The sequence below is a fragment of the Rhinolophus sinicus genome, linkage group LG01 (assembly GCF_036562045.2).
Source record: "Rhinolophus sinicus isolate RSC01 linkage group LG01, ASM3656204v1, whole genome shotgun sequence".
NCBI lineage: Eukaryota > Metazoa > Chordata > Mammalia > Chiroptera > Rhinolophidae > Rhinolophus > Rhinolophus sinicus.
The window spans coordinates 122,471,551-122,496,970 of NC_133751.1; the positions used below are offsets into that span (position 1 = coordinate 122,471,551).

General features: G+C 34.1%; 1 protein-coding gene across 3 annotated transcripts in view; it reads right to left on the reverse strand.

The window, feature by feature from the left end:
• Nucleotides 1-25,420, reverse strand: part of DPP10 (dipeptidyl peptidase like 10) — a 1,304,160-nt gene that overhangs the window by 109,767 nt on the left and 1,168,973 nt on the right. For all 3 annotated transcript variants that reach the window (XM_074335439.1, XM_074335432.1, XM_074335443.1), the window contains exons 6-7: nucleotides 17,166-17,218; nucleotides 16,987-17,068 (exon numbers count right to left, since the gene is read on the reverse strand). In XM_074335439.1, coding sequence (XP_074191540.1) covers nucleotides 16,987-17,068; nucleotides 17,166-17,218 — 135 coding nt within the window. The remainder of the gene's footprint in view (nucleotides 1-16,986; nucleotides 17,069-17,165; nucleotides 17,219-25,420) is intronic.

The following is a 25,420-nucleotide window of genomic DNA, read 5'->3' on the forward strand; positions in this document are numbered from 1 at the left end:
CCAACACTGGCTTCAAAATTTGTGTGGAACCTTTGTCTTTTGCTTTATCAAGAAGAGATTTTAATTTCTCATCATGCTAGCTTATTAACTTCTTAAAGAATTTATATTACAGTAAACTAAATATGTTATTAAAATAAATTTAATGTGAAATTATTTTGGAAACAAATTAAACAAAGGAATATTTTCAGTGGTTTAGAGTCATTATTAGGGATAGATATAATTTTTTCAATACATGAGAAAGTTTTATCATCTGAACAGTATTAAAACCTATAATTATGCATATAATTGCTTTTTATCAAGAGGAAGAGTACAAAAAGCCATCTTGAATTCCGTCATACATATAACATGTTGCAAGACATTTAATATTTTTTAATAAATAAAAAATATTGAGGTATTTAAGCTATATTCTATTAATGGCTCTAGTTCCCATTGAATTTGAAGTAAAATATTCCCCTTTAAGCAACATACTACATTTACATCTAGAAAACATTTTGAACAATTATTTAAAGTCTTTACATATAAATTTATAAATAAAAAGTCCTTATTTTGATGAATATAATTTAGACTTTTTATGGTCATATACATGCACACATGATAGTTATAAGTTAACTCACTCGTTTACAATTCTACTCCTAATCTGCACCATGTCTACAAGACAACACGGTCTAAGGCTTAGCTCTTGATTTAGATGAATTCACAGTTTAAAATAAGATGGATAAGGAAAAAGCTAATTAATTTACAAAACATGGTATTTCTTCAGTACAATGGTACTCAAAGTATTATTGGAATGTGAGTGAAAGACACAAAGGTCAGAAAAGGCTTCGGATGAGACATGACATTCTAGCTGAGCCTCCAAGTTCCAGTGGATTCTGCTAGGCATAAAAAGACAAAACAACATTCCAAGCAGAGGAAATGACATGAGACAAGGCAGGTTTAGATGATCAGATGATGAAAACACATGCATAGAAAAAAGAGAAAGGAAAGGAAAAGAAATGATAAGGCAAAGAGACATGTTAAGCTAGAGAGTGAGAGGAGCCAGACCATAGACACAAAATAATTATTGGAGAACTGGAGAAAAATGAAGGAAACATTCAGAGAGAAGAAGGAGATGCTTTCTAAATAATTTCCCTTTTACTGGTTTGAATGATCATTCTGAAAACCAGCTCCATCTAAAAATGGACTAGAATAATATTAGTCCATTTGTGAAGATACAAAGATGGATAAAGTGCCTTGAAAAAATTTTAATTGAGATCCTAGAATCTTTCATTTCATTTTGATTTAATCTGAACAATTATTTTCAATGCCCTCTGTTCTCATTGAGAAACAAAATGCGGATCAGGGCCTCAATGATTTCAATGATTACAGTGATACTCTAATATTAACAGCTGGCAAAGGATATCTTAAACTGAACTTCCAAACAGCTTTCCTATATGGGTTTCCTGATTTTAATACAGTAAATATATAATATACCCTTGGATAACATTGACTGTTTTTCATACTAGCAATAGGTGGGTGGTGGGTGGGTTTCCAAGTTTGATGCATATAATACTTTAATGAACAGACAGTACAGAGACTAGTAGAAGTAGAATAGCAGATGTTCAGACAGGTAGCAAGATGATTTGGGGGAAAGTCCAAATTCAGTTTCCACCAATGACTTGGTACTTTAATTCTTAAAGAGATATATGATGAGGAAGTCAATGAGCAGTGGGATTCCACAGTGGATGTTACAGTGCATGCACATTTCTGGGTTTGTAAGTGGAGAACTGGATAAGGAAAGATGAAAAGAGATGATGACTTGATTTGAACTAACTTTCAGAACAGTGTCCCTGAAAATAATTATCTGGTAATTTAAACATAGTAAGAAGGAGAAGGAGGATGAGAGAGAGGAGGTTAAAGAAGAGGAGAATGAGCACTGAGGAAATATACCCACAGATTTATTTCCTCAAAATAGGCTACATAGGCTGCAAGTCTGCCATCCAGAAATCCTTCATCACACAGTTCAAGCCATTGGGCAGTGTTGTAATAGCATTGATTCTACCGATGAAGACCATCAAGCTTCCTATGAATCCCATTATCATAGCAATTTAGTCCCCTTGCCCCAGGCTTAGTGATTGCCTTCCTCACAAAGACTTTGTCAACTAAATCTTTCATGTCACTTATTCCTGTTCATATCAGTCATTCCAAGATTGTAACTTTTGCCACTATTGTTGCTCCACCATGCCATCTTTCCTATAATAATGCTCAGGACTCCTTGGTCCTTAGTAACTCAATCTTCCATACTCTTTCCCTTTACACTTGAAAACTGGCAATCCAAAACCAACTTACTCCTATTCTGGTTCTTCTCTGAAGGTTTTGATTCCCTCTTTGTCTTAAGTGAATTCTGGTCTCCCTTGAGGACATCATTATCCAGCAGCACTTTCTCGTGACTCCTGCTTACATCTCAAACTTTAAGATTCTCATTGCTCCCTATTGTTCCTTTAGAACACAACTTTTCCACCCTATCGTTAAAAAGGTCTCTGCTCTTTAATGTAGAAAAGTGATATTCTAAAACACTGGTATTAATAGGTAGGCACAACATAAAGAAAAAAGAAAAAGAGTCCCATGGTTTAGGGCAGGGATCAACAAATAATGATGCATAAGCAAAATCTAGCCTACCCCTGTTTTTGTTAGGTCCAGATGATAAGAATGGTTTTGCAGACCAACTTTTGTGATCAATTTGATGAGAGAAACACTTACTTGGAAATTCAATGAAGGAAAGAGTTTTCCCACAAAAATAATTTAATTTTCACACTAGTAGACATGCATTATAAAACATTGCACTTAATTATTATTTTATTTTGAATTATCTCAAAATTTTGTGGTGATTTTTTTTCTGTCATGTTACTTAAGTACCTACATAATACCCTTGATTTTGCCTCTTGTCCTGCAAAAAAAAAAAAAAAAAAAAAAAAAATATTTATTATCTGGTCCTTTACAGAAAAAGTTTACTGACTGGGGGGGTCTGTGAAAAAAACAAAAACAAAAAACAACAACTAAGAAATATTGAGTCAAACAAATTTAGATAGTTTCCTTTTTCTTCTTTTTTTTTAAATTCAAGATTCTTTCAAGCTTTTGCTAATTTCATTGGGAATCATTGAGAGCCATGATATTATATTGTATTTCCTAAATGCATTTAACCATGCTATTTTTTAAATCAGATCACGTTGCAGGCCCAATTTCTACGGAAAACTTTTAAAAATGAATTTTAAAATAAGTTCTATTTCTTAAATAAAAATGAACTGGTATGTGGATCATTATTTGCATCCTTAAGGACCAATTATTTTCACAGCTTTCAAATTGTATAACACTTCTCTGAGATGTGGGTCATCTCTACGTCAGCAAAGTTCAATAGCAGTAACATAACCCATCTTGAAGAAATAAAATATTAAGGATGGACTGAAATTAATGTGATCAATTAAGAGCAATATTTGCATATTTTCCTTAAAACCAGGGGTGAGCATCCCCAAACCAACTGATTGATATTTACACATTATCCTTACCTTAAGGATACTTAAGGCAAGTGTGTCTACTCAAACACATGATAATTAATAGGGAAGCCTTACTCCCACATTAGCTTCTTCACTGTCAGCTTTTCATTATTTTACCCTTGGATCCACCATTTTCTTCTTTCTTTCAAGTCACCCATGAGAAGTTAACTCTGATCATTCTTATAATCTGGGCCTCCTCATATGACCATGTTTTAATTAAACTACACAAAAATAATCCATGTATATACTATTTACAAACTATGCAGCTTTTCTGTTCATACGCACAAGTGCAATGGGTTTGCATTTCAAATCTTTAATAGAAGGACAGTCACTTCAGTGGACTGCATCCCACTCAGTCCATTGTACTTATCTCATTGCACTGCTAGAATACTCTTAAATTCCATCTGAGATGCATAAAAATCCAGAGTGGCTCTCAGTTTACCATCCTATCAAATATACAGCCACCATAGTATTTCAAGCCAACCAAGCAAACCCTACTCTATCCCAGCATAGCACTAATTTTGTCATCTTCTAGATTCTCTGATGTAACAAGCTAAACATCTAGTGCAAATTCCACATCACATCTTCCCCAAATGTCTTGGAAAATAACTTTTTCTTTTGTAAAGTCTCTTTTTATGTTTCTTTTGAAAACCTCTGAATTTAGGTAGAAAAGTCAAGTATGTTATTTAAATAATTATAAGACACTAAGAGGTTTATGGGATCACTTACTTAGTATGTGAGGATGTTCATACAGCACTCCAAATTAATTTTCCTTTAAATTGTACATTGTAATTGCATATGCTCTTTTTCTCTTCTAAACACACATATACATTATTATAGTATTTTATTTATATGAAAATGTATTTCCTTTCACATTTACATAATAATATATTAATATAATATATACCTGAATACATTGCAAATTTATCAATCAAGATAGTTGGGATATTTTAAGAGTATTTTTGCTGTCGTTTTTGTTAAAACAAAACACAATTATCCTATTATGATTCATCAGGTATTTCTGCTGTCAATATTGAATAAAAAAATTATAGGAGCTTCTTGATATTGGTTTTCTTGATGTCAAATTCGAAGTGAGCCCCATCAAAGCTCAGGTGTGCCTAGTAATAGAATGTGGTAAGAGAGACTGCTTTTATTTCCTGGAATTAAAAACACAAACATTAGATTTTGTTACAGATGACATGAAAAGGTAAACTGTTTTCAATTATCTCCAATAATGATGAATGAGGTAAAAAGAAATGGTTCAAATTCACTTAAGTGGGAAATAGACATTATGACAACCGCCTGAGATGCAAATGGTGTGAATTTTCTGGCTTCAGTCTCTAGCAGTTTTCCTGCACAAGTGTACTACTAGGAATGAACGCTGCACATAGTGAAGGACTGACTTGAAAGAGAACTTGACTCTTAACTGGCATCTTTACTTCTATGACACCCCTGGTGTACTAGGACTCTAAGTTCAAGACTTTCACCCCAAAATGTACTTGACATCAGCAGCAGGATGTGTTTGTGTGAGAGAGGATGTGTGTGTTTTAAAGTATATGGTGTGTATGAGTGTATCCATATGCATTGCTCATATTTGCATATTTTATCATATACTTCTTCACTCTATCTTAATGATAATTAAATAATTACTTTTTACTCAAAACATGAATACTTAATGGGATACAAAGCAAAATCATATTGATTTTTAGTAAAAAACATGAAATTTTAATGACATGTTCAAAAATGCTACCTTAAACCAAAAAGGACTAAAATCATACTGGGAAAGTTAATTAAACAGTTCAAAATTTCTATTAATGTAAACATAAGTAATTACATCAAGAAAATTCAAAATCTCCTAGAGACACTGAATTATTGCTAATCACTTAATATTTTAATACAATTTTAAGACAAATCTCTAATAATAGAAAAAAATGCAGGTGATAGAAAAGTTTGATAATATTATTTATATTTGGTGAACTACATAAACCTGATATTTTTCAAAAATATAGGTAATAAATTATAGAAAAATAATTTCTCCAAAAACCTAGATTGTGCTAAGTAAAACAATGGATATTTTTAAAAGTTTTATGCCATTGGACGGATGGGCATGGTGATTTTATATTACTCTGAATAGATGAAAAAATATTAGTAATATCAAAGTTCATATTTTATGTTAAGTGTTCTTATCACTTAACACTTTTATGTTCTTATTCACTTTTATGTTAAGTGAATGTACTGATGGTTTCTTAGGTGTATACTTATCTCCATCTCATCAAGTTTTATACATTAAATATGTAGTATTTTGTAAAGTACAGACTTTCGTAAGTATCAATCTTTTATTTATACTCAATAAAGTGGTTTAAAAAATAGGGGTTTAAAATAAATGTTTTTTCAAAATAATGTAGAAGTACACTTATATAATATTTGCATAATTTAATTTACTTGAATAAGTATTTATAGGACAATTTTAATTGTTAAACTGCACTAAAATTTTAGATATCAGTTTAAAACTTAATTTGTTTATCTCAAATATTTTATCAATTCAGTTCTAGATTATAATAATGGTCTCTAAAACTAGCTCTCTGCCTCTAGACTCATTTGCTTACAGTCTGTTATGAACTCTTCTGCTAGACCTGCCTTTTCATGCATGACTTCTTTTCATATTGTGCCACGCTCAAAACCTTCTTTGGTATCCCATTATCCATGGAAACAATAGTTAGCCTTTCATGAATTTCTCAGTGCAACCAGATACTTATAAAACCTATATTTTGCCTTGTGCTAAAATAAATTTCATAAAGAAAAAGGAGGAGAAGAAAGAGGATGGAAACACAGAAAGAGGGAAGATATAGTGGGATATTTAGCATATTCTGCACTATGTCTGCCTGCATATGACTGTAGGTCAGTGGTAGAAGATGGCAACGTGAATGATTAATATAAAATATTAAATAATTAGAGATAAAATAGAAGAATGTTAGAATCCTTAGCAGATAGAAATGTTGGGAACAAATTATCAGAGTGGAGGGAAAATATTTGACAGTTCTGATGAAAAGAAAACAATGACTGAGTATGCAAAGGGAATGACTCAGAGAAAAGAAGACTAATTAATTTTAATGCAAAACTAATTAAATGACTCATCTTTAATAAAATCACTCTGCTAAGTTTGCTGATGGCTTCAAATATTGATAAAGCCTGTCATACTCACATGAAATGGACCATTAACCATTTGTAGTGATATGCCCTTTAATTTATATGAATATTTTGTAAACATGCACACAAAAGATACCTTGACAAATATGGATTTATCTCAAAAGTTCCCAAAGAACTTCACAAAATGCTATTACAAAGTACATAGGCTTAGTTCTTTACAAAATTAGTGAAACTAAAATTCCTAAACAAGATAAAATTCAAGAGATAAAGATTTAAAAAAAATATATTTTTAAAATAATAAAATTTAATACCTCTGAAATACTATATACCAGACACTAGTCAAAGTGCTTTATACACCAGAACAGCACTATTAGTAAAATACTGCTACTGTCACTATTTTAAAAATAATAAAACTAAGGCATATAGAGATTAAGTAATATTCTCAAGGTCAACAGTTAGTGTGGAATGGACCCAAACTCCTGAAAAAACACTCCCATGAGATCTATGATTTTCATAACCTTTTAGTATTTTTTATGATTTTCTCAAATATATTGACGGATAAGGAATCAATAATAAATAGGAATCATTAAAAATGCATGCAATTAATACTACTTTCTTGAAGGTATCAAATTAATATTGTGAAAGGGTCTAGGCTTGGGGAATAAGAGAGTCATTTTAAACAAATCAAAGTTTTAAAGAATTTTGAAAGGACTCTTCAGTGACATGCACACAAATTTCTCTGGAGTTTCTGGGTTCTGAGATTTTGTGTGTTTGGAATTTGCCTCTAGACTAATGGTCCAGTTCTCTTATTGAGAGCATCAGAGTGAAACAGGTAAGACTAGAGCACCTGCCCACTTTTAGGTGCCAACTAGCCACTGTCTGTGACTACCCTGATTCATGCCTCCTCTGAATTAAACCTGGTATCTTCATATCTAGCAGCTTTTACTGCTGCTCTTCAGGAGTATCATAATGGAATGGACCTAGAAACAATCCTACATAGGTATATAGAACACATTGTTTTAAAATTTCTCTAAATATTCACATGATAAAGGTAAGCATACTGTGTATAATCTAGAGTATCTGATCCCCTGCATTATTTTTCACTTTAAGTCACTGGCTTGTTCTTTAACTATGTAATTAATAATTGATTGATTTTTATTTTTGAGTTACAGTTGGCATTCGATATTATTTTATATTAGTTTCAGGTGTACAGCGTAGTGGTTAAACATTTGTATGATTTATGAAGTGATGCCCCTGATTATTCTAGTACCCAACCTGACACTATACATAGTTATTACACTAGTATTTACTATTTTCCCTATGCTGTACTTTACATCCCGTGACTATTTTGTAACTATCAGTTTGTACTTCTTAATACTTTCACCTTTTTCAACCTCCCAACCCAACACCCATCTGGTAAGCATCAGTTTGTTCTCTGTATCTATGAGTCTGTTTTTGTTTTTTGTTGTTGCTGTTGTTCTTTAGATTCCACATATAAGTGAGATCATATGGTGTTTGTCTTTCTCAGTCTGACTTATTTCACTCAGCATAATACCTCCTAGGTCCATCCACGTTGTTGCAAATGTTAAGATTTCATATTTTAAATCCAAGTAATATTCCATTGTATATATGTACCACTTCTTTATGCAGTCATCTATTGATGGGCACTTAGCTTGCTCCCATATCTTGGGTATTGTACATAGCACTACAGTGAACATAAGGATGCATATACCTTTTCAAATTAGTGTTTTGGATTTCTTTGGATGAATACCCAAAAGTCGAGTTGATGGGTCATAAGGTAGTTCTGTTTTCAATTTTTTGAGAAACCTCCATACCGTTTTCCGTATTGGCTGCACTAATTTCCAATCCCATTAACAGTGTACAAGGGTTCCCTTTTCTCCACATTCTCACCAACACTTGTGTTTTGATTTACTGATGATAAACATTGTGACAGGTATGAGGCGATATCTTATTGTGGTTTTAATTTGCATTTCTCTGATGATTAGTGATGCTGAGCATATAGGTGTGGGTTTATTTCAAGGCTGTTTATTCTTTTTCATTGATGTGTGTGTCTGTTTTTATGCCATTATGTATCTGTTTTTATGCCATTACCATGCAGTTTTGATTACAATAGCCTAGAAACATAATTTGATATCTGGTAGAATGAAACTTCCAATTTTGTTCTTCTTTTCAAGACGGCCATGGCTTTTTTGAGTTTTTTTTGTTTGTTTGTTTTTAGGTTCCATATAAATTATGGGATTATTTGTTCTAGTTCTAAGAAAAATGCCATTGGAATTTTCATGGGGATTGATTTGAATCTATAGATTTTTTCGGGGGTAATGTGGACATTTTAATAATGTTAATTCTTCATAGCCATGAGCACAGTATATGCTTCTATTTATTTGTATATTCAATTTTTTTCCAATGTCTTATAATTTTCTGAATACAGGGCACTTACCTCCTTGGTTAAGTTTATTCCTAGCTATTTTTTTTTTTGATGCAATTTTAAATGGGATTATTTTATTAATTTCTCTTTCTCATAGTTTATTATTGGTGTATAAAAATGCAACTGATTTCTGGATATTTATTTTGTATCCCGCTACTTTCCTGAATTCCCTTATCAGTTCTAATAGCTTTTTTTGGTGGAAACTCTAGGCATCTATGTATATACTATTATGTCATCTGTAAATAACAACAGTTTCACTTCTTCCTTTCCAATTTGGATGATTTTGTTTCTTTTTCTTGTCTGACTGCTTTGGCTACAATATTACGTTGAATAAAAGTGGTGAAAGCGCGTATCCTGATCTTAAGTAAAATGCTTTCGGCTTTTCCCTATTGAGTATAATATTAGTTGTGGGTTTCTCATTTATGGATTTATTATATTAAAATGGTTCCTCTAGTCCCTTATTGCTAAGTCTTTATCATAAATGGATGCTGGATTTTTGTCAAATGCTTTTTCTGAACGTATTGATGTGCTCATGTGATTTTTATCTTTCATTTTATTTATGTGGTGCATCATGTTAACTGATTTATGGATATGGAGACAGCCCTGCATTCCAGGAATAAATCCCACTTGAACATGGTGTATGACCTTTCAAATATTTTCTGAGTTCAGTTTGCTAATGTTTTGTCAAGGAGTTTTGCATCAATGTTCATTAGGGATATTGTCTTATTTAAAAAATGCATTATTATTTTTTGTAATGTCTTTTTCTGGTTTTGGAATCAGGGTAATGGTGGCCTCGCAGAATGAGCTTGGGTGCCTTCCCTCCTTTTGAATTTTTTTGGAATTGTTTGAGAAGAATAGGTGTTAATTCCTCTTTGAATAATAAAATTCACCAGTGAAGCCAACCAGTCCATGAATTTTGTTTTTTGGGAAGTTTTTGATTACTAATTCGATTTCATTAGTAGTAATTGGTCATTTCAGATTTTCTGTTTTTTCTTGATTCAGTCTTGGAAGACTGTCGGTTTCTGGAAATTTATCCATTACTTACAGGTTGTCCAATTTGTTGGCATATAATTGTTTGTAGTATTTTCTTATAATCCTTTGTATTTCTGTGATGTCAATTGTTATTTCTCCACTTTCATTTCTGATTTTATTTTTTTGGGTCCTCTCTTTTTTTCTTGATTACTCTGGTTAAAAGTTTATCTTTTTTTTTTTTTTTTTTTTTTTTTAACCCCAAAGAACAAACTCTTGGTTTCAATGATTTTTTTGGTATTGTTTTTAAAACTTTCTGTCTTTTTTTTTTTTTCCTTAGTTCCTTTAGATGTATGGTTAGAGTGTTATTTGAGATTTTTCTTGTATCTTGAGGCAGGCCTGAATTGCTATGAATTTCCATCTTAGGACTGCTGAATTTCCCTCTTAGGACTGCTCTCATTGTGTCCCATATATTTTGGGTCATTGTGATTTCATTTTCATTTGTATCAATATATCTTTTGATTTATTCCTTGATGTTGTTGTTGATTCATCCATTATTTAGTAGCATATTATTTAGCCTTTATATGTTTATGTGTTCTTCAGTTTATTTCTTGTAATTGGTTTCTAGTTTCATACCATTGGGGTCAGAGAAGACACTTCATATAATTTCAAGCTTCTTAAATTTATTGAGACTTGTTGCCTACCATGTATTCTATGCTGGAAAATGTCTCATGTGCACTTGAAAAGAATGTATATTCTGCTGCCTTGGGGTGAAATGCTCTAAAAATATCAATTAAAATCATCTGGTCTAGTGTGTCACTTGAACTGATATATCTTTGTTGATTTTTCTGTCTGGAAGTTCTGTCCATTGGTGTCAACTGGGTGTTAAAATCTCCTACTATGATTATAATACTATCAATCTCTCCCTTTATGTCATTCAATATTTGCTTTACATATTTAAGTGATCTTATGTTAGGTGAATAAATGTTTACAAGGGATATATCCTCTGGTTGTATTGATCCGTTTACCATTATGTAATGCCCATTTGTCTGCCTTTGTGTTACAGTTTATTTTGTCTGATATAAATGTTGCTACCCCAGCTTTTTTGTTTGTTTGTTTCCGTTTGAATAAAATATTTTTTTCCATCCCTTTACTTTCATTCTGTGTGTGTGCGCCTTGCAATCTGAAGTTTGTCTCTTGTAGACAGCATGTGTAAGGGTCTTGTTTTCTTATCAATTCTGCTACCCTTACTTTTGATTGGAGCATTTAATCTATTTACATTTAAAGTGATTGTTGGTAGATACATAGTTATTGCCATTTTATTATTCATATTTATGTTCTTCCTCCCCCTTCTTCTTAAAAATGTCCCTTTAACATTTCTTGTAATACTTGTTAGATGTGATGAAGTCCTTTAGAATTTACTTATCTGGACAGTTCTTCATCTCTCCTTCAATTAAAAAAAAATAGCCTTGCTGGGTAGAATACCATTGGTTGTAGATCCTTGCTTTTCATCACTTTGAATATTCCGTGCTAATCTTTTATGGCTTGCAAAGTTTCTATTGAGAAATCAGTTGACAGTCTTACAGGAGCTCCCTTGTAAGTAACTAGATACCTTTCTCTTGCTGCTTTTAGGTTTCTCTCCTTGTCTTTAACCTTTGCCACTTTAATCATAATGTGTCTTGGTCTGATCCTGTTTGGGTTCATTTTGTTTTGGACTCTCTGTACTTCCTGGGCTTGTACATCTATTTCCTTCTCAAGGATGGGAAAGTTTTCAGTAATTATTTCTTCAAATATGTTTTTAATCCCTGCTTTCTCTCCTCTGGTACCCTTATGACATGAATGTTGTTATGCTCGATGTAGTCCCAGAGATCCCTTAAACTATTTCCTTTTTTTTTCTTTTTTCTATTGTTGTTTTTTTTCTGATATCTGGTCTTCAAAATCACTAATTTGATCTGCTGCTTCATCTAGTCTGCTGGTGATTCTTTCTAGTACATTCTTTATTTCAGTTACTATATTCTTCATTTTCACTGGTTCTTTTTCATTGCTTCTATGCCCTTTTTTATTCCTGGTATCTCTTTGTTGAAGTCCTCACTGTTTCTTGAGCATCCTTACAACTGTTGTTTTGAACTCTGTATCTGGTGTTTTGCTTCTCTCCAATATGTTTACTTCCTTTTATGGAGTTTTTCCCATTCTTTCATTTGTGACCCATTTATTTGTTTCCTCATTTTGGAGGCCTCTCTGTATTTGTCTCTATGTATAAGATAGATTACTACATATCCCAGTCTTGGCAAGTTGGCCTTATATAGTAGGTGCCCAGTGGCAGAGGGGCCCAGTGGCAGTCTTCCAGATCACCTGCACTGGGTGCTCCAGGAGTATCCCTTGTGTTAGTTGTATGTGTTCTACTGTTGCAGTTGAACATTGATTGCTCTTGGCATGTTGGTGTGTGGGATTCACCCTCAAGTGGACTGAGTGTGGGGTTTGGCCATTTCTGTGGCTTATAAACTGTTATACAGTGAGCTTACCCGGAGAAGTGGGATTGGCCCCAGTGAGCTCTGGCACCTGCTGATTACACCCTTTAGCATGCCACTTGTGGGGTCAATTGTATGGTGCTCTGCTGTGGTTTGAAGCCAACCTCCAGGTAAGTTGGTTCTGGGGCCTCTTGGAGGGGCTCCAGTACAGGGCCAAGTCAGTTACTGACTGTGACCTGCCCGAGACTACCTAGTAGGATCTACAGAGTGATCTGTGCTTGGTCCCTCCTTGTGCTGGACCTGCAGGTGCATGGGAGAGGCTACCTTGTGAACCGAAAATGACTACCACCAGTGCTGGTCCTGTGGTAGCTCTGCAAAAAGCCCAGGGCACCCTGATGCCTGCTGACACCTGCTGGCTCCCATAAGGCTCAGCCACTGAGAAAGCCTTGTGTGTTATTCAAGAATTGAGGTGGGGGACTCATGGAGTTACCAGGGTGGGATATATGGTGTTTATCAGGTTAATATAGATTCTAGTTTGGTGCCAGTGCTGAGTTTGGAGCTACTCAGCAAAAGTCTCAGAGCACACCAAAAACAGCTGCTGCCTGTCTGGGGCCCATAGATCCCCAAAAATTGTCCAGGAAAGAAAACAATGTGGGTGGCGCTGGCTGCTGGCTGAGAATGTGCCTCTGGCATTGTATAAGTTGGGTTGGGAAGTGTCCCAGGGAGTCACTATGTTGGAGCAAGGGAGGCTAACCATGTAGATTCAGATTTAGCCATATGGAATAGGCCTCAACACGGGAATGATGGCGCCAACCTGCTGGCTGCACAGGAGGAGGATGCTACACAGGAAAAATGGTGGCTGCCCCTCTAGTCCTTGCCCTGGAGCCACACAACTCACTTTCTCCCTGTATGTCTCTCACACCTCCTGCGTCACCATCCCTCTGCCAGTGTGCAGGGTGAGTGCCTATGAATTAGTGAATATATGTATAGGCCCTTTAAGAGGATGTCCAGATTTGCTGCAGTCCTCCATCTCACCCAGTTCAGTGCAATTCTTGCTGACTTTCACAGCAGACATTGCAAGGCTTCCCCTTCCTGGCATCGGAACTTTGGACTGAGGAGCTGGTATGGGGCTGGGGCCCCTCGTTTCTCCAATGGAACCTCTGCCCCAAAGGTATTCCTTCTGATGGTCAACCACCACATGTGGTTGTAGGGCCAGCCCATTTTGTCTCTGCACCTCCAACCAGTCTCACCATGACTTCTTCTTTATATCCTTAGTTATGGGAGTTCTGTTCAGCTAGACTTCAGATTGTCACTGGTTTGTTTTCTTCATAATTATTAACTCAAGTATCTAACAATTTAGTGATATGGATGGCCATGAATACAGTTTTATATAGGATTTCATTTTGAAACGTAACCATAAAGTTGTTTAAGCAGCTTTCAGTATAATGTCTGGCAACTTTGTGTATGCTTCTCTCATTACTTTTGGTAAACCTTGGTTTTCTCAATGTCCCTTTAGTATGAGTCCATAAAATCATATTAAGCATGTGGGGAATTAAGACCAGGGGTAAACATTTATTTTACAGTTGATTCTTTTCTATATTTTAAGTAGTTTCTTGTTTTAATATTACACTTAACACTTAGTTTACATGTAGAGGGTGCCAAAAAATGTATACACATTTTAAGAAAGGAAAATTGTATTAAAATTGTAATACTTAATATATACTGATAACAAAAGATGAATACAAGTCACATTTGACTTCTGCAACTACAAGAGGTACTCAAAGTGGTTACCATCAGTGTCCAGACACTTCTGATTACGGCTAACTACTGGTTGAGCAACGTTGACTGAAATATTTACTTGTATATATATTTTTTGGCATCCCTGGTATTTAAGGAACACATCCACCCTCACACAATGAAAGTTGTTTTTGCATGTGAAAAAACGTGTTTCCCTGTGCCAAAATAATAATCTGTTGTACAGCTGACTTTGGAAATATTTCTGAGTGGCAAACTATGATTTAAAAAATGAAGAAAATCTGTCATAGTTATTACTTTTTAACTCTTTTCTACCTTTATGTTCTCCCTTTTTTTGTGTCTCAATCATTTTGAAAATTACAAAAAGAAAATTAAATTATTTTAGTTTAAAAAAATCAGAATATGATAGAATTATGTTATATAGAATGCAAAATGGAAAAGCCCAAGAAACACAATCAAATGCCCTCATTTTGCTGATGTAAATGACATGCAAAGAGGGAAAATGACTTGGACAAGGTCACATGACCAACCACTGGCAGAGATTCTATCTCAGGTATATTCACTTTCAGAATATTTCAGGGTCCAGAAGATTTTCCAATGAAAAGAAGTATAATTTAGGAACAGTGTATTATTCTACAGCCTTCTTGTGATACAAAATATCTAGTACCACTTCCCTATTTCACCAATTAGCTTAAGAAAGTATTCTTAGATTTATAAAGAAGAATAAAATAATAAATGTGTCTTATTAAATGAAATGTTATATTTCCCCAATATTTTTCATAATGAAATGGTGGTATGGGTATTTCTATTTTACATATGAGAAAATTGAGGCTTATGGGAAATAAGAAACAGACTTGAGCCCACCCTGCTTCTCTTGATGCAGCAGTTCTAATTTTTAAAAATATCAGGATTTTAACCTCTGTTAAAAAAACTGTTAAAGGTTATAGTTAGGGTTGGTCAATCAGAATTATTAAAGACAAATAAGATACATATATTGATAAGGGTATCAAACATTTCAATTTGCTGTAGGATTTATTTAACATTTAATACCTTTCACTCTTCAAAACCTAATTCACATTATATAATGCAGGACTGATAGGGCACTAAAGAAAATACACACTATCACTGCTAAGGAAATAAAAGACTTCAAAATATAATTATTAAGAGATCTAATAGGTACATATAAAACACTGTTCCTATGACATGGAAAACATTTGTAAAAGTTATATTAAGCCCTAAATCAAATGCTATCAATTGCAAAGTCACTATTATAAAGATCTGTTTCTAAACTCTGCAAATTGTTTTAAAACCAATTCTACATTTTTCAAGTTTAAAAACAAACCTCAGAATAACCCACCTGAAATAAGAACATATAATGAAATTTTTTTAAATATTCAAATTAAATACTATTAAAATATTACTCTCAAACCTATTGGATGAAGACTAAATAAAATTTAGAGAAAATTCTATAGTTTTCAGTGATTATATTACAAAAGACAATGAAAACACTAATAATATAATAGAAAGGATCAAATAAATCTAAAATTTGGCTTTTTGAGAAGACAAATGTGAAATTTACAAATATCAACCAAAGCTGATCATGAAAAAAAGAGAAAAATATTTATAAATAATATTAGGACAGAAGAAAAAATATTAATACAAATGAAAATATTAAAACAATACTAAAGAAGTTATAAAAATGTTATGCAAAAATTGGAAATTTAGTTAAGATCAGTTTTTAGAAATGTATCAATTACCAAAACCAATTTGAAAATAAATGTAACACAATCTTATAACTGGAATAGAATGTTTTTAAAAATCTTCCCACAAAAACAAAAACCAAACAACAACAACAACAAAACAACAAAAAAAGAAAACCACTTTACCTAGACACTTTCATAGTGCAGCTAGGGTGAGATTTTAATAAAAGAGAAAGCATAAAATTTGGAATGGAAGAAATAATAATATCAGTATTAACAAATAATATGATAATGTGAACAAAACAGGTGTTGTTGAGGATATGGAACAAAGCGAACTCTCACACTGTTGCTGGTAAGAGTATTAAAACTGACATGATTGAGAGATCAATTTGGTAATGTGGAGTACATTTGAGGGTGCTCATGCCGAATACGCAAGCATTACAGCTTCCCGAGCAGTATTCCATTGAAGTTGTTATATGGGCACCATGAGTCACATACAACAAACAATACAGTGTTGCTCAAACTGTTTTATAAATCAATAATTCTCTTTCTGAGTTTGTGATAATTGCAAAATATTATTTTAAAAATCTTCTCTTAAGAGAGTCTTGTCAACTGTAGACTTCTGTCTTCAGTTTTTACTCTGAACAATACTTCAAGAATAAATAAACTTGACAACATGCTATCAGGGAAATGTCACAGAGCTAGGCCCTAGTAGGATTGACTCTCTTCTAGATTCCATGATTAATTAGCAGTTTAATCGTCCATTACTCGAAAAACTCTTTTTAAATTAATTGATAAAATAATACTAGTATTATTTTATATATTCTTAAATGAGACTACTAGACAGAAGATATAAAGGGAAATAAGAAAACATCAAGGAAAACAAGACAATTTTTACAAGAAAGTGGTTCCTGCACACGTTTTTTACAAGGCCAGGCTCAGAGTGCTTGGTGCAGACCGAAGCCCGTGCTTACCAGCTGCTGCCCTTGAGCACCCCAGGCTGCATACTGCAAGATGGAGTCCTCTACTTCTGGGGGATTTAACTCCCAAACTTCCCTTGAAAAAAGGGAAATATTTTTACATGAACAAATTGACATCTACAATAATGTAGTTGGACAACGGCTCAAGAAAACCCAAAAATCAAAGAACTTACCTAGTGTGTATGTTGTAAATCACATATGAAGCAGTATATGAATAATGAAAAATCTGAAATTAAAAAAGGAGAGTGTTATTGAAGAGTTTAAAAATAAAGGCTCTATCTTAATGTGTATATATGGTCTTATCAAGTTCCAGGAAATCCAAGAATTGGTTTGCGAGAAATCAAAATGGGAAACAGTGTAATTCTGGAGTTTATTACCTTCTCTCAGCCATACTTAAGTGCAATAGCCTCAAACCCTTCTTCTGACCATCCCTTATTCAATGCATCTATACTTAGTATAATTGCAATTACGATGCTACCTTCTTCAAAATATTGAGTAATTCCTCATTGCCTATAAAATAAAGTCCAAACTGCTTCATCAGTGTTCAAGGATTTGGGTATTTAGGGTTCAGCTTGCTTTTCCATCCTTACCATCCACTACTTCACATTACCTCGCCCATACTTCAATCATGTTAGACAAATTCCCCCTGTAGGTCCTGAATTTTACTCATTTCTTTTTTGTTTGTTTTCTTTTTCTAGGACATCCTACCCTAACTTAGGTGGAAATTCTCCTTCCTTGTTATACAGCCTCTGCATAGAGATTATACTGATGCCCTCAAATGAAATCCATCTCTCTAACAGTGATTTACTCTGATGTTAGGACACTTCTCACTCTGTAGCATAAACTATATAACTCTTTTAAGTACATGTCTCTTTTTCCTGCTAGAATGTTTTCAGGTCCAGTTGTATATACCTGTGCGTCCTCCACATTACCTAATACAATGAGTTTGCATGCAACATGTAATCAATATTTGTGAAGTAATAATCGTAATGGGGAAACACTCCTACAGGTTGAGGTGTTTACTGGTGGGTACAAAGGTATACCAGAACCCCCAAATCCTTCATAGTAGTAATTGAAAATCATGTATTAAATAGCTGGTGGTAAGTATGTGATCTTCCAGGTAATGCTAGTACTATTTTACAAAGAACCCTGTTCCTTTTTAATGGCCAACTTCCCAAGGATCACAGCACCCATGATGGGGTGACATTAAATCCCAAAGATAGGACCATAGTGGATGATGCAAAGATATCTCTACATTTTGGTTCTTACTAATTAGAGATGATGAAATAGTGGAATACAGAGTAAATAAGGAAAATTGCAAAAGAAAGGTTAGGGAAAGAAATGATGAATATGTTCCATTTCAGTGAAAATTATTTTTCTATAAGCTATGTGGGTCTGGTGAAGAAAATGTTTCTCTATCTAGCTGTATTAACTTATATTATTATTTTCAAGATTTACAGAACTTCTATTGATACTTCTATTTTCAGCATGCAATTATAAAAAAGCTTCTTTTATTCCAGTAGTGGATGCACATTGCACAAATATTATAATACTGCAACTAAAACTCTCTGGAAGTCAAATTGTTATTTCTTCTTACTGCAATAATAGCTTCAATTAAACATGATTAACCACATATTTGGTAAAGCAATACTAGCGGTCTCTCCTTGCATTGCAATTACAATCCTTCCCCCATTTGTTATAACATGGGGTTTTACAGTGAAGCTTTATTACTTTTGGAATAACTATTAAATCTGAGATTGCCTTCACTATTGAGTTGTAGGAGCAAAAATAAGTCCTAGTGTCTATTATGACATTCACATTGTATTCTATACAATTCCATACTGAATACAAATTTTAAACCTTGAATTTACTACTATAGCTGACAGAGATGAGAAATGTGACCACCTCTACAAATATACTTGGATATATTTTTTCATCTCAGAAAGTTCTGTTGCCAAAGCAAATTGCCAAATAAGCACTTGATCTTCAAAGCAGACAAATGTGTAAATGAGATAATGGGTTAAAGGAGACTATTCATCCCATCTGCTAATCACCTAATACACTGTACCTGAAGTATGGGCTCACATCCATTTGGAGAGAAAGAGTTCCTGTGCATTATTACTCTTTTGATCAAAGCAGCCCAAAACAATCACTGAGACAAAACTGGATATAACCATTGAATTTTGGTCTCTTTCTATAATATTTATTATAGAGATTGCTGGCTCTTCTCAATGTATAAACAGATATCCTCCAAATGATGTGATTTGGAGAGGGGCATATATAAATCTACTTTTTGTTTTGTAGTGCTGAGCCCAACCCAGCATTTGCTTCTTTCAGCCAGTGTATTGAGGTGGAAGACAACAATGAGAAGTTAACCCTGACTTGTCTGCAAACCCGTAGCTGAAGTAATATGTAGAATCTCAATGTCATGGACAGGTGTCCTACAAAACCAGCATTTTGTCATCTATAGGTAATTAGATCCTAGCCATTTACTCCAACCTTAGCACTCTTTCCTCTAAATCCACTCTTCGGTGTGTGTGTGTGTGTGTGTGTGTGTGTGTGTGTGTACTCCCAGTGTGTGTGTATGTGCTCCCAGCAGAACACAAATACATCTTGTTCTGTAACTTTCCATAATTAAAATAGCATTCTATGCCCATATCAGAACACAGACTATGAGGTAGAGGGAATCTTGACCAGGGTTAGAGGTAGAGGTTCCTCTTTTGTTTATTTGTTTGCATAGTGTTGCAGAAATTTTAAAAGGGGAATTTTTCAATGAAAATTGAATTTAGCTTTAGTGAACATCTGTGTTAAGGCACACTGGTCTAAATTCACTCTGTGTTAATTTGCATCTCTCTCTCTCTCTCTCTCTCGCTCGCTCGCTCGCTCTTGCTCTCGCTCTCGCTCTCGCTCTCTCTGTCTCTCTGTCTCCCTCCCTCCCTCCCTCCCCTTTGGGTAACATTTCTATTCTTTTTCAAACATTCCTCATTTCTTCTTATCCTAGGATACTTTACTACATTGGCTAGGTAGGTCTTGTTTCACGATGAGAAGATAAAACTGCAGTCACTAAAGGTTAGAAACAGTCATTTCCTATATTGATTGGCTGTTGCATAATAAAAGCCAGATTGAGCTACTGATGAGATCCTTGGGGACAAAAACATTTCATAGTCAAAATTCACATATTCATCCTATCTCTGCAAAAGATATTCCACTGTTTGTTACAGAGTGTGAACAATTATGGCAAAGGTAGTGGGAATAGGGCAAAACTGAGATATAATATTTAAATTCTTGATCATAGCTTTATCTTGGAAGCTGGCCTGTAGATGTCCAATCATTCAATCTCATGATGCCAAAAGGTATTTTTGGGGAGGTAAATAAAGCAACATAAGATCCTGAATGCAATCTGATCCCCATCATCTCTACATTACTTTAGAAACACCAAGAAGGAGTGGATTACTAAATGTTTATTACTAAGAGTGGTACAATCAATTCTCATTATTAGCTGTAGTTATATTCTATAAGCCATCATAGACACTGAGTTGGCAAATACTGAACCATTGGTCCTGGGAGAAATACAGGGTTAGGTTCTGCGAGCCTCTGGTCACATTTCCACCAATCAATCAATACATAACCTTGTTTCATGTATGTTTATTTTTAAAGACACTGTACCTAATATTTAATACTGCTAATTCATTAATATTGAACTCATGGCCAACAACATAATAGCTCATGCCTGAGTGAAGTATATCTAACACATGTAGTTTCCCTGAAAGCACATCACAGCCTTCTTGCACCTAGGAAAATTACATAGCAACACTTCAGCACTATGCTCGGGAAGTGTTTTAAACAGCAAAATGATCAACACAAAGCACCAGCATGTGCAAAACACAGTACTAAAAAGATCGCGAAAGGGACATGAATTTACAACATGAAAGCTGAAGCAAGAAGGCAAAACATTGTCTTGTGTGATCTCAGCTGGGAAAGTGTACACCACGCAACGCAAAGGGTCTGCTGCTCTGCACATGTCTGGGAAGGACAGAGAAAGCACAGTGGGGGTTACAAATACATTTTAGATAGTAGGCATATCTGCAAATGCAGAATCCGCAAATAGTGAAGTTTCACTGTACAGCAATGTAGACATAGCCTGAAAAATTACTGGAAGAAAGGAAAAAAGTCACGTTTTAAGATTTTAAGGCCTGCCAGAACTTGAACACAAGCAAAGCGTGGAAGTTGTCCAGAATGGTGGAATCCATGCTCTGTAAATGAAAACTAACTGTATTAATTCATTAGTTATTAAATGCTTGTTAAGCAACCTCTTTGACATGGACACTGCACCACTAAACACTATCAGAAAAAAGGAAAGGAAAGGGAAGGGAAGGGAAGGGAAGGGAAGGGAAGGGAAGGGAAGGGAAGGGAAGGGAAGGGAAGGGAAGGGAAGGGAAGGAAAGGAAAGGAAAGGAAAAAAGATTGTGTCCCTCTTCTGGGTATCTACCCAAAAAATCTGAGAACATTTATTCATGAAGATATACGAAGACAGACATTTAAGCTCATGAACTCATCCTAGAAAAAGTGCTACATGCCTCATTGTTGAATATCATTATGGTCACCTTCAAAGTACTCCCCTTGGGAAGCTATGCACCAATGCCAGCACCTAGTCCAACCTTCAAAGCAATTTTGGAACTCTTTTTCTGGAATGGCCACCAGAGCTGTCATTGTATTACTCTTGATGTCCTGAATATCATCAAACTGTCTTCCTTTCAATATTTCCTTTATCTCCAGGTAAACAAAGAAGTCATTGGGGGCAGATCAGGTGAGTAGGGAGGGTGTTCCAATACAGTTATTTGTTTACTGGCTAAAAACTCCCTCACAGACAGTGGCGTGTGAGCTGGTGCATTGTCGTGATGCAAGAGCCATGAATTGTTGGCGAAAAGTTCAGGTCTTCTACCTTTTTCACGCAGCCTGTTCAGCATTTCTGTGTATTAAACTTGGTTAACTGTTTGTCTAGTTGGTACAAATTCATAATGAATAACACCTCTGATATGAAAAAAAGGTTAGCAACATTGTTGCGACAATTTTGCAAACTTAATTGTCAAACCGTGTACATACCCCTATGTTCACTGTGGCATTATTCACAGTGGCCAAGACATGGAGACCCCAAAGTGACCTTTGACAGATGATTGGATAAAGAAGATGTGGTATATGTACACAATGAAATACTATCCTGACATAAGAAAAGATGAAATATTGCCATTTTCGACAACATGGATAGATCTTGAGATTATCATGCTAAGTGAAATAAGTCAGACAGAAAGGGTCGAGAACCATATAATTTCACTGATACATGGGATATAAAACTGAAAGCAACAAAGGAACAAGACAAACAAACAAAAATCATAGACACAGACAAAAGTTTAGTGGTTACCAGAGGATAAGGGGAAGGGGGTGGTAGATAAGGATAAATGGAATCAAATATGTGATGATAGAAGGAGAACTGACTCTGGGTGGTGAACACACAATGTGATATGTGGGTGACATATACAGAATTGTACACTTGAAACCTATGTAATTTTACTAACCAGTGTCACCCCAATACATTTTATAAAAATTAAAAAAAGAAAAATGAACCAAAAAACAAAAAAATATTGTGAAAATAAAAATTATTTTTTTAAATAGAATAAAATAGAATAGAGTATCAGTTGATAATTTTTATTTATTCCTACTGTGTTTTCCCGAAAATAAGACCTAGCCAGAACATCAGTTCTAATGCATCTTTTGGAGCAAAAATGAATATAAGACCCGGTATGATATGATGTATGATATTACATAAGGTACATGGTATTATATCATATCATATCATATCATATCATATCATATCATATCATATCATATCATATCATATCATATCCGGTCTTATTTTAATATACGACCAGGTCTTATATTATTTTTTTGCTCTAAAAGATGCATTAGAGCTGATGGTCTGTCTAGGTCTTATTTTCGGGAAAACACAGTGTATGTTGTTTATCAGTCAGTTTATAAACATTTATGGAATACTAATTATGTTTATGATCATAAGTTAAGTGCCTTCTCAAATGCAAAGACCATTATAAGTGTGATCCCTGTCCCCAAGGAGCCATTGATCCAGTCGGGGTGACAAGGTTAAGAAACATTATATTATCTTGGTGGATTGTGTTGCAGGTCACGGCTAAATTAGAACTCACACATTATAAACCTATAGACTTTACAAGAAGCAGTTAATCTTTTTGGTTTCAAGATTGCATCATAGAAAAGATAACTGTTGAATTAGACATTGAAGGGACAAATATAGCTGAGAAAATGCAGCAAGTGTACCAAATTTAAGGTATTCTTACATATAATAAAAATTTAAGTAGGAGACAAATATAATTTGAGCCCACATCTGTCTGATTACAACTCATATTGTGACTTTATCTTTCTGCATACTCTTTCAGGAAGCTAAGACAAGAAGTATGACTCCAGCTTTGCAAAAGATTCATTTCTGAAAGACCTATTAAGCCACCATCTAAAGATTTATTGACAGGAGTAGGTGTGAATTAATTGTGATTACCACAGTTAAGAGAGATTTCATTTTGTAAAGATGATCTAATATATCAGATTAAAAATGTAAATCCCCTTCCCCATTAGCTGTTTTTCACAATTTATTTTCTTGGAATATCAGTTATTACCTAAGACATCTATGGGGATTCATGTCAAGAAGAGTTACACTTAGAAGAAAAAAGAACAGGGTACGTTAGTAATTTAAACCAAAGGTCTGTATCTCTGAGTGCCAAACATTTTTTTTTTCTTTGCACTTCAGTTGAACTACCAAATTGGTATAAATAGTATGTATTTTCATGGCCTGGAGAATATTTAAAGCAAGATTATGGATGTGCCACTGACCCCAACAGTTAGGAGAACTAACCTATAAGGAAGCAATTCTCTGAGTAAATACCGTTTATGAAAGAATGCCAGTGAGAGAAAAGATGACAGAGGTGAAAGGACATTTGTAGCTTTTGGAAGTAAGTGTTACAATGATGCCAATTACATCCTAGAATAACGAAATACTTTTGAAAACGAGTGAGTAGTGATTCTGTTGTAACACATACATATATACTGTGTACATATATACATACATATACATATATACATATATATGTATATATACACATATATACGTGTGTGTATGTATATATATGCATATATATATCTTTATTATGTAGTGAAGAAGTAGATTATCAGATAGAATACTCCAACGCAGTAAATGAAATTCACAAAATTACAAGCTGCAGGTCTACAATTTTTTTTTTCAAAACATTGTATTAAAAAAAGGCTTTGTGAACAAGTATTGGTTGAAAGGGAAAATGAATATGGGAGGGAATTAAAGGTACAATTAATATTTGTCCGTACTTTAGTCTACTTTCATTTGTTTTCTCACTTAATGCTCACCATAAATTTTAAGGTATTATCCATCCATGATGCACAACACAACTAGTAAAACGAGGATTGAAAGAAAGATCTTACAGATTCCAAACATGCAAACATCATTTTAATTTGTTACCTCATAGAAGAACCATGTAGGAGGATTATTTCATTGTGTCACCATTACGGTAAGTTGGCAGACATAAAATATTCAAAATGGGGAGAGAAAATATAAGATGCTGCTAAGGAAGATAAAGTTTAGGTGTTCCTTAACATTTGAGTCTATTTATGCTAAATAATATATAAAACAAATAAACATAAACTTGTTAAAGAGAACACAGATGATCTGGCACAAAACCAATTTAGTTATAATGTTAGCTTTCAGGCGTCATGATGCTATTCCCACACAGAATACAGTCAAGTTATAGTTTTACTTTTTCTTGCTTTATTTGGGTCTAGTAGGCTTCCCATTTGGAAAAAACAAAATAGGATATTTGTTTGGTTATTTGTTTGGTGCATTCACTCTGAATTCAATAGTGTATTCAACCTAAATTAAAATAGGATATTGTCAGCATACTATGAAAGCAGCCAACCTAATAAGAGATTGTATGAGATAAACATGTTTTCACTTGATACAATTATTTTGTTTAAGAAAATGAATGGCTGATGACTCAAGTCTTAAAAGCAGACAGCACACCAGATATTGCCTGGGCATCGTTTCTCATGTAGGACTATTGTGCCTCAGATATAATCTAACTGTCCTGCATATTAATAACAGCCAGTAGGAGAAGAATATACTTTATTATATAGCAGATTTTTGAATGAGCAGAACAAATCATTTTCTCTTATATTCCTTGTTAAATAAATGAACGATCATCATAGAACAAACTGCCTTCAAGTTGTTCTTAGAATTCAGTGTTGTCTGTAATGAAAAATTTCACTTTAAAGACATCCCATAGCAGTAGTTTTTCAACTACTCATATTTAACATGTAACTT